Source organism: Cynoglossus semilaevis, chromosome Z (genome assembly GCF_000523025.1).
Source record: "Cynoglossus semilaevis isolate Cse_v1.0 chromosome Z, Cse_v1.0, whole genome shotgun sequence".
Classification (NCBI taxonomy): Eukaryota; Metazoa; Chordata; class Actinopteri; order Pleuronectiformes; family Cynoglossidae; genus Cynoglossus; species Cynoglossus semilaevis.
Genome location: NC_024328.1, coordinates 6,442,129 through 6,456,230, shown reverse-complemented (window position 1 = coordinate 6,456,230; position 14,102 = coordinate 6,442,129). Strand labels below are relative to the sequence as shown.

At 39.0% G+C, this 14,102-nt stretch overlaps 1 protein-coding gene across 2 annotated transcripts in view; it reads left to right on the top strand.

The window, feature by feature from the left end:
- efna5b (ephrin-A5b) overlaps positions 1–14,102 on the top strand; it is a 97,487-nt gene that overhangs the window by 70,219 nt on the left and 13,166 nt on the right. For both annotated transcript variants that reach the window (XM_008336032.3, XM_008336031.3), the window contains exon 2: positions 6,260–6,552. In XM_008336032.3, coding sequence (XP_008334254.1) covers positions 6,260–6,552 — 293 coding nt within the window. The remainder of the gene's footprint in view (positions 1–6,259; positions 6,553–14,102) is intronic.

Below are 14,102 nucleotides of genomic sequence, written 5' to 3'. Positions count from 1 at the left end.
GCATTAAAATATGCGTGTGTTCACATGCATCCCATCCTTCAACTATGTCCTAAAGTCAAAACCAGTTATATGTGATACCCTATAGCTCTGATCTCCGGTGTCTTCTCCCTCCCACCCCTCCCTGCACTGTAAACCTATCGGCCTGTTAGCCAGCTAGGAATGCGCCTGAGAACTCGTATATCAACGACTGACATTCTCACAATTTCAGCATCTGACTTCACTGCTCTTTACTTCTCTGTGACACCTACGTCAGTTGTTGGGCATTCTGTCGATGTCTTTGATTGATTTTTTTTTTTTAAGGTGTTTCAATGAGATCCTCCAAAAGGGTTGATAATGCCTGAAGCAATGACAGTTCTTTGTGTACCATTTTCAGGAAGTTGGGTGTGTATTTGCAGAAAGAATGGGCTGCGAAATTATCAACCAGACCTTCAAACCATGTTTCATTTATAGGCCATGAATTAGAACTTATTAAAGGATTTCTTTAAACATATTGTCCTGTCTAAGGATTCTTCAGATAACGTTCTGATCATTCAGGTGGAGAAATATATTGTCTATGTCTCACGAACAATTTGTGCAGTAGTCATAGATGTAATTTCTTGCAAGTCAGTGAGGAAAATTATGTTTTCCATTTAAAGTTACCAAAAAGAAGTCTGTGGTCGGCGAGGGTTTAATGTTACACTTGAAAGATGATTAAATATAAATATTGGTTCCAGTTATCTGTTCTTTACCAATACTTCTGTTTTCCATTACACTTCTTTTCCATCGACGTTATTAACTAGCTGATGAAAACCTCTCTGGCAAAGCTATTCAGCGGCGGTTGTTAAAAAACAAGAAATATCAAATGCTGCGGTCCGGCTACTTTCCCTCTGCTTCTCTTTGTCTTTCAAATCTTTATTTATTCTCTGCCCTTTATCCTCAGATGCCAAAACAATTATCTGTAATTAGACAACTGCACATACTATACTGGGAAGTAATTGTTATTTACATTTGTGGATTATGTGTTGAAAGGTCCTGAAAAGGCCTTTGCATGTGTATTTTATCGGGGTTCAGTCAGAGTTCACGTCCTCTTGGGTAAACACATTTCTCTGTGGACCCAAACCAACAAACGGTCCTTCAATTCAGAAACATGTGCATTCAAACGCCAACGAAAAACATGCTCAAATTTAAGAGCAAAAGTCTGACAGAAAACAATTCTGTTTCTGTCTTTTATTTCTCAGATACGTCTGGTGGCCCATTGAGTTAGACTTTTATTTGTCATGTTGTGGATTATTGACGGAGAAGATTGAACTGAAAACATGATTTGGGTTTTTAAGAAAGATTAAGCAAGGTAAAAGAGAGACAAGAGGCAGAAAGGAAGAAGTAAAAACAAGATATTGTTTTTCTTCTTCTCAGGTAGATGGAGTTTTGACTTGAATATGCCTGCAGCTGTCAGCTGAGTGTGTGTGTGTGTGTGAACTTATAGTCCTTACACTTCTCTGTCTGTTCTCCACAGCCGTAGGAAAATCGATTCAGGCATTTCCTCTTTCTATCTCATCTTAACAGAATTTGTCATGGCTTTACATCAAAATGTTGTCACGTAATCCACCAGGCCTTCAGGTTCACGCTTAGGGACAACTTTCTGAAGCCAAAATGTCTTCCTAACTGATGGGTACTGTTTAATAGATTGTCTTGGTGATGTAACAACAAACATAAAAAAAAAACTTTCCATCCTTCATGTCGTGACCTTTCGACAGGACATAAAAAGTATCTTGAGTCAGTTTTGTAGAGCGTCTGCTCCCAAACAAAGGAAGCCATTTTAAACAGTGCCTTTTGCTCACTTGACATCACAAGTTAGTAATGACTCTAAGCCTCCTGTTCTGGGTCATACCTTTGAACAGTGGTACTGTATGTAGAGCAGCGAAGTACTAAGTTCTTTCCTCTGTGTAATCTTTCCCATTCAATTGGTTATATGAGTCAAACTGGTCTCTGCTGTTTCCGGCATCCAAGCTCTTGTTCTACTCCTCGCTGTCTTTTTCTTTTAGTCAGCTTAGTTATCGCTCCTTGTTCTACTTGCTTCCTGGTGCAAAGCTTGGAGAAGTGGCTGATGGGAGTTCAATGGGTACAGTGTGTGTGTGTGTGTTTATGTGCGGGAGTGTTTTGGTGTGTTCGTGTAAAGGTGCACATTTTTATGTTTCTGAAAGTGTGCGCGCGTGTGTGTGTGTGTATGTGCCCGAGCGTATGCACCGCAATGTCACTGGGCTGTGTAATTGAAATGGAAATGAGCCAATCAGCGACTGCAATGGTGTGCCACCCTGCCCTGCATTCACTTCAGAATTCAAGCTCCCCCAAACTCTATTTTTTTACTTTGTATTTGTTTGCCCTTAGGCAAGTGTGTGCATGAATGCGTGTGTGGTTTTATTAGTGTGTGTGTGCATGTATGTGTGTGAGTGCAGACAATACCTGGCCCTTTAGTTTCACTCCTTAGGGTCAAGGGTGGTGCTGTGAAGATGTAATTAGTTAGTAAAAAACATCAGTTTTCTCTCATTTACACATTTCCAAATAATTCCTATGGCTAATGGTGGGACAGCTGTGACAAAAAAGGAATGTACATTATTATTACCTTATTACCATTAGACAATTCACTTCAGAAAGCTTTGTTCCATAATTGACTGTTTCATTGCTGAAAGGTCACATGTTGCATTGTGTCAAAAGAGGGGGGCAAAGCTAATGCTAAATATGTGTCACTGTGAACCAGAGCTACGTAGTTCTATCTGTGTAAAGGCTGTAAAGGAGGCAGGCACAAAATTGTTTTTACAAAGAATGTATTAGCCTTCACTTAACAACATTGTGGCATTATGGGTAGATTTTTATGGACTTTTTATAACTTCTTTTTTCTCCAGGTTCCATGGAATACTCTAACCTAAATCAGCCTTTGAAATGCATGTGAACATGTAAGTTTGACTTACAAAGAAGTCAACCAGAATGTTTACAAAATGAATGCATTTTTAAGCTAACAAGTTTGAAGTTCGTGAAATCCATGCCTTGTTTAGTCTGATTAGCAATTAGTGGTTTAATCCAACAGCGTGAGTGAAACTATTACTTTAGCTGTTTAGCTAACTATTAAACTATTAACTTAAATATGACTTTTAAGTAGTTGCCTTCTCTTGGGTCAGAGAATAACAGCTGTTTCCTTCCCTGTTTTAATTTGAATAATTAACTATTATTGTCCTGCTACATATAATTTAGATCATAATTAACATGCTGATTTTATAAACAGTGAGGAAATCTACCAAGCCTGGAGACGGTACACCATGTTGCTGACATTTACATAAAGCAGGCCATTGTTTTAATGGGGCTTTAATTTACATTTTCCCTTTGTACCCACTGGATTACTTTACTCTGCAGAGTCTGAGCAACTGGAACTTTTATTAAGAGGGCTTTACTGTTCTGTCACCACTGCCTATATTTCACTCATCTAGATTCTAACGGAGTGCAGCATTGATTTACATTCCTGATGCAAGGTCTCGGTGCTTATGTATTCTACAGAGGCAGGTGTATGTTGATCAACACATGTGGTGGAGTCCAACACCTTCCTCTTTTTGCTAAAACCTAAGCACTGTTTATCGACAGCAATAAAAACACAACGTCTCCGATAAAATCCTGTGTAAACAAAGTTTTAAAAAAGGGCCAGTTAAACAGTGGTAAAGTACAAAATATACCCTGATACGTACAACAAGTACTCTGCACAGAGTTGCAGAAAATGTACAGTGCCTGGGTGGATGTGCAGTTTCATCATGCACTTGCAGTTTTAGCAGCATCTTCCTCAGTGATAAATGTAGGGTTGACGAACTCCTGCAGTGACTTGGAACCAGAATGAAGTCTCGCTGCCTATTTTTTTGGATTTTGTTTCTTTCAACTGGGTCCAGACCCTCTCTCTCCCTCTCTCTCTATCTCTCTCTCTCTCTGCCTTCATCGCTCTCTTTCTTCATCCTTGCCTTTTCCCTGCTCTCACTCTTTTCCTCACTGTGCATACCTGATATATGCGAGTGGTCATCTATGCATACATTTGTGGATTTGTTTATATGTATGTATGCATGTTTGTGTGTGTCTGCGTGAGATCCAACTGTATGTTACAAATGCCTCTCCTGTCCCCTTTTATGTGCTCACTCACCCAAACATCCTCAGTTTCATTTGCAGTCAGAGCCACAAGCTACTACTCTGGCTGCTGAGGCAGGGAAAGAAGGGCAGCTGAAACACACACACACAAACCATGCCCACACCAGCACGCATGCACTTCCATACACACCACGCACACTGTAGTGAGTTGACAGAGGGACGTGACCATTAAGTCAGTGACATTTTAAAGAAAAAAAGAAGATGCATGGCTTTCCCTGGACCTTGGCAGACATCCTTTAAATGAGATGTTACAGATGAGCTACTCCATGTCTTTTGTTGTAAACACCCTAACGTTGGTATTTACTTGAAATGGGTTAAACACACATACACACACTCTAACACACGCATGCGTGCACATATAAAAACACCACTTTTAAAGCTGGCTCTTCTTGTTTCTAGACGTGTTTTACTGCTGTAAATAACAATACAGTGGTTTAAGTCGCCGTCACTAAAGTAATCATATTACATCGATGTGAAATAAATGAGTTGACGTCGAAGCTAGATATTGCTCAAATTATTTTTTTAATGTCCAAACAAGGAGGGTGCTTTCCATTGTGATGTTTATTTTCTACAGATTAAAGTGGACACGGCCAAGCAGAATAAGAGTTTTCACTGTCAATACAGCAATTTGACAAGTTTTATGAAAGGCTGTTCTTCAGAGGAGAGACAGCAACATGGCATTTAAAAAAAATTGAAAAGAAAAGAAATGGTTGAAAAGAGTGGCACGAACAAAGTAGATGTTTTCACACCTTAGTTTGACTCACACTTGAAGATGTCTGACACATTTCTTTTTTCTTTTTCTTTTTTTTGTCATTTTAAAATGATGTGCCAGGAAAATGTTCATTGTTAAGGCTTGTCTAGCATTAAGGTGCATTTTAATTATATTAAAATGCCATATTAATTAAATATTAATTAATATTTAATTAATATTAAGAAATCCTCAGGACATCACAGACATTTAGCAAAAGATTGCAGTAGAAAAAGACCTCACAGTGAAAGAGGTCACCACACTACAAGAGCTGTGCTTCAATACTTTCTTCCTCAGACTCCAGAGTCCTCAGAAGGAAATTATTTTGGCCTGCTGTGTGCTCTGGCCTTTGTGCTTTCTCTGGCTTTGGGAGACCTTCTCGCAGGCTGTGGTGGCAGTTTTCAATTAAAAGTTTTGTCAAAACTCTTGTCAGGTTGTGCTCTTGCAACATTAAAGATGTGTCAGTTATAAAGTCACCCCTTCTGGCCTCTGGGTGAAACCAACCAGCGGCAGCAGCTGTGTGTGGGCTCTCTGTGGTTAACATTGTCACACTTTCAGTTGTTGTTTGAGGAAATGGGCCAAACTGAGGGCACCACTAATTTGTATACAGGTGTCCAAAAGTTTTTCCTGGATGAGGTCCCCTCTGAGTCAGAGGTCGTGGTCATGCCGTCGGGGGTCGTAAGGAATAAGGTCACAACACAGGAACGGTCACTTAATTTAGCTGCTGTAATTTAGCAGCTGTGGACATTTGGGGGGGGGGGCAGTGGAGACTGAATTGTGCAGTTGTAGGTGTGAGTCAGTGACACTGTGGCCCAGTGATGAATATGCCTGTATGTATCAAAGCCCTTTGACCCAGAGTGGACCGTTCTCGATCATTGCAGCTGTAAAGATGCCTCAGCGCACAGACCTCAGTGACAGCCAGGCTGTGATTTTTCCCCTATCGTGACATTTACTGTCCCGTCCATCCTCCATCCCAGAGATTATTTCTGCTTCCCACTCAGCCTGAGGCTGTCTGCTTTCGTGTCTTCTCTGCTGCCTTTCCACCATGTGTCTTGTTTCTGACACTTTTAAAAAACATATTTTTTTAAGAACTTGCGATTTCACTGCGCTGTCACTCAGAGGACAGATGTCTGAATTCATGAGTAAATATCTCTAGCAGTGACTTCAACTGAAATGTATCGTAACCTAAATCATGGCGTAGGAATACAAAGAGCTCAAACCTGCATTTTCATATGAGTCAATATAAAGACATTTTATCCAGAACAAATGCTAATGCACAAACACACAAGATATAAAATCACTTCATAATATTTCTTATAAAAAATGTAACCTTTTTATTTTTCTCTTCACTTCTAGGTTCCATCGCGGAGACTACCATATCGACGTGTGCATAAATGACTACCTGGACGTGTACTGTCCACACTACGAAGACACAGTTCCCGAGGAGCGGACAGAGCGCTACGTGCTCTACATGGTCAACTACGATGGCTACAGCACATGCGATCACACCGCCAAGGGCTTCAAGCGCTGGGAATGCAACAGGCCACACTCCCCGAATGGGCCACTAAAGTTTTCAGAGAAGTTCCAGCTCTTCACTCCATTCTCCTTGGGATTTGAATTCAGACCGGGCAGAGAATACTACTACATCTGTGAGTACTGCTTAACTTTAAAACACACTGTTCATAGACATTTGAGGTACAATTGAGGTTTTTGTGGACAAAAAATTGTCATAAAAAACATAACATTTAGATACATTTTTTAATTTTTTTTTAATATATATATATGTATATGTATAGATATAGATATAGATATAGATATAGATATAGATATAGATATAGATATAGATATAGATATAGATATAGATATAGATATAGATATAGATATAGATATAGATATAGATATAGATATAGATATAGATATAGATATAGATATAGATATAGATATAGATATATACATATATATACACACAGGGTGGAATGCAAAAATAATAAGGTTGTTTTTATATGGCACTAGTCACAGTTCTCTGGCTTAAAAAATCATTTCAGGTCCTCCTTTAACTTATTTAACCTAGAGGAGATTTGGTTCCTTAAAATTGTACTTGTTATTCTTAACATAATCCTTAAAAAGTGGTCAACAATAAACGCTTCAGTAAAACAGTATAAATAATAAATAAAAATAAAACTCCATCTGTATTAACAGCTAAATTCAGTACTGTTTAGTTACTCTTTGAAAGCTGCACAAAGCGCTGACCAAACCCAACAGAAAAACTACACTTGTAAAGCACTGTTATGAACTTTTCTCACCTAATGTTTTTTTAATGTACACATAGGAGAGAGTAAGGGAGAGCGGGCTTTACACAGAGCTATTACAGCGATACTAAGGCGCTCTCATTCTCTCCTTTCAGCCGGGCTTTTCACACTTGACACAAAAGTCTTCCCTAAAATGGAAATGGAATTCAGAGAGAAATCAAATTGAGACAGTTGGAAAGTTATAGCTCCCTTTCCCTGCTGCTCAATGCCGTATCCTTCAAAATTGGAGGGCCCTGCTCCCTGCATTATGTTACAGTCTCATTCATTCCGCGTTAGATGTTAAGAGTTTTCTGCTTCTTGGCGTCGAGACGGAGCCTGTAACTGAGTTCATCTGAAGTTGAGGCTCCTGGGAAATTAGGTTCTATCAAAGCAAGGTGATAGAGAGGAATAGAGTTGAGTTGGTCCCATCACAGACTGTACGCACACAGAGGGGCCGCCACCAGTGGGTGCAGTCACTGTCACTCGTGTAAAATGCATTTGTCATAGGGATTCAGCGATATTACAAAGTGGGAACCACGGCTAGGTTTTCATATGGGCTGCATTAGTGCGGTATCATGCTGTGTAATGCATAGCTTCAGCTGTGGAGGAAAGAGTAGAGGTTTGTGGGCTAATGTTGGGGGAGGTGAGGGAGGCAAAGGAAAAGGAAGGGTTGAAATTCACATTTATTTAGGGGTAATATCAGATGACAGTTAAAACCTTTTCCTAATACGATTCGAGACTTGTAATGTTTATTGTCATATACACAGTATAAGCACAGCGGTTTAACAGGCCAATGAAAATCACGTTGTCTGCGGTATTCAACTCGAGCGAGAGTGAAATGGACGTTCGACATACACAATGCTAACCTTATAAACTAAAGAAAGGAGAAAATACGCCTGCCACGGTGGACGCCATGTTGAGATGAAATGTTGAACATAATATTGTATTTAAATGTATAAAACTTTGGTGGTTAGTGGTATAAATGCAGCTTCAGAGGGATGTCTGTGCTACGTGTGTATGCTATATAGTTTTCTCCGTGTCTGTCAACACGGAATGGCTAAAAAAGAAGCTAGCAAGTGCGCAGGTTGTTGGTAATTTCTTTAATGAACAATTGAGAAGACGGCCAAGAGGGTCGTCTAGTTTAATCAAAGAAGAAGTAGGAAAGAAATTACTTCTCTGCCTTCCCGAGTATGTCTTCTATCACACTGTGACTTTCTTTTTCTTTTTTTTAGCTTGGGGCTAAGTTAAAATGTTTGCTGCTGTCTGTACAGTTATTAAGTGCTTTCCGTCTCATCCGTATCCACAAATAGCTTTAAATCTTTCAGCCAGGTGTTGTTTCTGTTTTTAAACCTATTAGACTCCCTTTTTCTTTTGTCGCACCTTTACTTTGTCAGTCTTGGTAAATGAGACAAGGGATAAATGTCGGTGTCTGACGTTAGCAGCACAGACGGGGTTAACAAAGGGTTTGACAATTCATCTGCTCCTTTAAGTCTGTGCTTGGAACAGTTTTCCAGCCATTGCTGTTGAGAGATGCCTGTCCTAAGGGCTGGATTAAATTACACTGAAACCGACAGGACTTCCATGGAGCCCATCCATTTTGCTGTAGAACGCCATATTGGTTTTGTGGCCCACGGCTTCAATGGCTATTAAGCCATTTTGAGCAAAGCCTCTTAAGGCTACAGTGGCCAAAAATTAAAGTAATTTTCCATAATCAGAAATGCGATTATCTTCAGTATCCACCATAAAGGTTCATGATAAGCTTTTTTCTTAATCTGCTGGTGAGACAAGTCAAAGCAGAAGAATTTCTTTAGAGTTAGAGCTGCTGCCTTCTGTCATTCATTTCTCCCACTGTCCAGGACGACTGTGATTTTTAGTCTTTCATATATGTCACTCTTTTAACGGAGGGTTATTTTTTCTCACATATTGACTACAGATCTTTATCTTCAGCTCTGAACTTGTTGTGATTAACATCAGTTATGCCTTCACTCGTCATAACTGAATTGTCCCCATCTGTTCTGAACTTCACTACATGAGTTGGTCAGGGACACTTGTGATTATTCACACATTAAAGGGTGTAATATGACCCTGTTTCACCGTCACTGAATGAAATAGAGAAGACAAAGAAGAAATTGACGCATCCTGTTCGGTCTTATGTGAATCCAATTAAGTCATTTTGAACAAAAGCTGTCACTTGACCAAAAGGAAGAAGACACAAGAAAGATCATCATCTAATTAGCTACAGTGTAATTGGTTTTAATCAACATAATCTGCATCCACCCCAGCACAACCTTATGGATGAGTTCCTCATTATCGTTGTTGCTGTTTTTATTACTTTGTTGGAGGAAAATTAAACTTTGTTCCCAAGAAACAAGCAAGACCAGTGCAACTTCTAAGTGTTATTTTTCTGAGGAGTACAACTCAATTACTCTACATATTCTCAGAAATACAATTTTGTCTTCATTAATATTTACCAGTTATGGTTCAGAAACAATCCATAGAAATATTAACACCGGCTCAGACTTGATTATGTCTAATCTGTTATCGCTAATCTATTTAGGGGAGCAGAACTAAAGGCCACAACATTGAAAATCCTCTCTAATCTTATTTCCTAATCTTATTTGCTCACCAGAAGTAGCAGGTCTATTTGGCATTAACTGCGACAACTTTGAATCATTTCAGTTGGAATAAACTTTGCAGTTCACTTCTGTTTCCTTTGCATCACAAGTTCCTTCCCTTGTTTAGTTTTAGTTCAACCTCTGTATTTCATTAGCATATTCATTAGGAAGTTAGAGTTTATTATATTTAAGGCTCCAGACTCTAGCATTAATATTTTTTTCAAGTTTTTTACAAGTTCATTGTACATGTATGGCAGTGTGAAGCAGAGCCGTGGACTTATTTATTAGGATGCATGCTTCGGAGCAGCTGTCATCCGAAATGCTTTCCAGTAAGATATTAAATATCAGAGGTTTAAATCTGCTTGTCATTTCTAACTAAAATGTAGTGAACAGACACAATCCAGTGTGGAAACAAATAACCTCTCAAACGTAGACATATCGGTTAACCTCAGTCAGGGCTCACGAGCGGCATCCAAACTCAAGACAGAAAAAATGGTGTCTGTGTCCAGCAGCAGTAATTCTAACAGGACTGCATAGTTACTGCGTACAACAGATGAAACTCTTGTGACTCTCACAACAGACTCTTTCCTGTGTCGTGTAACACACTTGTTTTATATATACATATATATATGTATACGTATATATGTATGTATATATATGTATGTATGTATATATGTATATACATATATATGTATATGTATACTGTGATGTTGTTGTTGAGTATTATTAAAAAAAAACCAAATATATATATACCTGACATTAGAATATTTAGGTGATGTTTTCAATCTAGCAGTCAGAAAACAAATGGAGTTTATTTGTTTTAACAGCATAAATGTGAATATTAATTTACACCACTAAAAGGCTTTCATTTCTTATTTGTGTGAATTTCTAATTATTTTATTTTCAGCAATTAAAAAAAAGAATAAAACGTTGGTGTCCACCAAGGTGGAAAGACATATGTTAGAATTGGTTAATTTAAAGGGTCTGTGCAACAGAAACATAGGATTTTTTTTTAATCACAAAATGTCTTTGTTTTTTTAATTATATCTATGTCGAGTTGTGGAAATCTAGTTCCCAGTGATTTCATCATAGTATATGAACAGCTACAGCAGCTGATAACCGTCTGTGTACCAACATATCCCGTATCAAAACCTGAATGTCTTCTGCAGCTAAATGGCCTGAGAGAATGCTGGATGAAAAATGTTCCCTCACTGCTGTGGCTGAATAGCTTATTTGTTTGTGGAGGAAAATTAAGATGTCAAATCATATTTCTGCAGAGTAAATGCCCATTAATGGTGTTTTCGCCCCGCGAGTTTGATGCGGGTCGAAGGTTGATTTGTTGCATGGCTGATAAAATTAGATGGAGGAGACAGGTTTCTGCTGTCATCTGCTTCAGCAACAGAAACAGCTTAATCAATGCCATAGCCGGACGGAGGGGGATTTACTCAAATGGAGGTCATAATTCTTCGTTTTTGTTAGCGTCAGCCTCCTCTCTCCTCTCGTCTTAGGCATGTAATTGAAGACAAGAAGAAAACTACAATCAGTCAGAAGCCTGATCTGCATGTACACAAACCTGCTGAGTGTTTTCTTTTCTACGTATCTCTCTCCAGTTCATCAGGAAGCACATGGAGAGAAAAGCTTTATTAAAGGAAATTATTTAAAATGTAAACGTAACAGAAGATCCAGAAGGAACGACCTAAGAGAGACAAATGTTCTGTTAGCAGATACTTCGAAAAGATAAGCAAGGACAGTGAGGACACGTCTGAGGTCAGAGGTCACAGTGCACCCACAGTTCAATTGAAACCCATTTTGCAGAATGCTGATGTCAGCACTTTTTTTTCTTCAAATATAGACCCAGTATATGTCATATTACAGTCGTTTTAATCAGTAAAGAGCCAAGATGCCGCAGCAGCCCTTTTTGCTGCAGAAAAGTGAGGGGAGTGTTGCGTTTTATACATGTGAGATTTGTGAGATGACGGAGAAACTAGTGGTGTGTGTTCAGTCGTAGCCGATCGGCAGCAAAAAAAAAGAAAAAAGAAAAAAGAAAAATATGTTGTCTGGCCATCTCACTCTCTCACCAGCCTGGACTGCAACTGCTTCTCACAGAAACACAATCAATAACACATTTGTGTCTCACTTGTGGCCAGAGTTGTTTTTATAGACATTTGTAGGTTTGACACAGCAAGAACAGCCTAAGGAGAGTCTGAGCTCAGTTTCAAATGAACACAGCAGAGCGGAAGACGAAGGGCAATTATCATACACATGTTAGATAACCAAACAAAAAACACATTCTGTGAGGCTTCGATCACTGGAATGTCTCTAGGCCAGTATGCAAAATGAAGGAGAAGACGGATCATTAAAGCCGAGCTAACAAGCAGGAGAACTTTCCTTTTGTCACAATGTTCCCTCTCACACTCTCTCTTAAGGTCTTATACAACCAAACTGAATGACTACATGCACATAAACCTGAAAACATGTCCTCCCTGACATGGACCATCGCTGTCTCGTGATGGATCATAAATGCTGTGATGTACTGTGAGCCTTCGAGCTGCTGCTGCGGAGGGTGGGAGTAGAGGATGACAAGTCAGCAGCAGCGGAAAAATAGTCTGCATGAAAAAATTAGTTTTAGGCAGGGGGTAGTGTGTGTACTATACATTCTGCGTTTTGATGCAACCCTGGAAGGATTTCAATTTGGTGGTGTGAGGAACAAACCTGCAAATGGACATCAATTTAACCAATACTTAATAACCAGATAAATGGTCTTTCTTTTTTCTTTTTGAGCGAAATTAAATGTTTCATGGTAAAGAGGACGGTCTGCCAAGGTGAAAACATCACCTCTGTTGTAGATGGAGGTGGAGACAAAAGAGAAGAGAATTTCAAGAACCTGGGCACCTGGCCATAATCAGGAGGAAATTAATTCCTATGTTTGTCAAGATATCTGAAAGGATAATTGCCGGGTGAGTCAGCTGGGATCAATGCAAGTTAGTTAAGCATCACAACACTGACCGCAAATGAGAAAGAGTTAAAGATGTATATGCAAATGCACATTAAACAACTCTGCAATCATAAAATAACTTTACTGTTTGAACAACTTAATGACAGCTGTCCACATATGTTACCATGCGTTTGTGGTAACATATTACCACATTCGTTTCATAACTACATAGGTATGTGTTTTTTTGCTAACTTAGCCACAGTCCTCAGCTAAAATGCATTCAGAGTTAGTTTTAGTTGAGGGTGATTCGTATTTAGTGCGTCAACTACTTTACTAATTAATAACTTTAATAATAATAATACATTTTATTTCTCTAAGAACTCATGATCACTTTAGAATTTCATAGAATACCAAAGCAAAATAAAACAATATTGCTGAAGTTATTCCTGTTTCCCCTGTACTTGGAATAAACTCTGGTAAATAGATTCTGCTGTTAACACTTTCATCCTAACTAAAAGTTGGTGAGGTTTCTTTTTTCCTTTTGAAAATGTAAAATCATGTGTTGAAAAAAACGAGCTTGTTTCCACCTATTTACCATAAAATGTGCAAATAAAGAAGCAAACAATGCTCTGCCAACTGAAGGTCCACGGTCGAGAAGTAGGTCCAATAATGGAGCCATAAAATCAGTTTAAGCTCAAATGTTTGAAAATAAATTGAAAACATTCAAATGAGCCTGACTATCCACCACAGTGGTTGACAGCCCAGAAAAGACGAGGATGGAGGACTGGCTCTAATCACATTATTTCACCATGTTATCCCATATCACTTTGCTCCACTGAAACATATACGCTCTGAAAAGTTAAGCGCCAGAGGAAAGTGGGGCAAATGAGGCCCGTAATTTAAAGGGCACAAGGTTCCTCTCTGTCCACTTTGATTCATGTGTAATCACAGCCTGGTTATTAAGGCCCGATGGATCAGTGCGGTATTTCACACTGGTTTGTTAATTGAACAAGACGTATGCCTTTGTAATATTAACTACACAATTATCATAGAGAAATATATGGTATGTGGTTTTAAGAGTATAGTGGGAGTAGTAGGGGACTTGTTGTGCACTTCCTACTTTATTACCTGATGACTTTCATGTATTGTCCACTATTTGTGCTGTCAAAATTGACAGCCAATCAGGTGCTGAGATGTCACAGACAAGTACAGTTTGTAAATGTGTCACCTAGAGTCCTTAACTGATTGTTTCTTATAGAGGAATAAGGTTTGCCATACACACAGAAGGTCCTCGGTTTAAGCCCCAGAGCAACCACATACTCAATTGCGCCACACACACTTACACACACGCACAATTATAC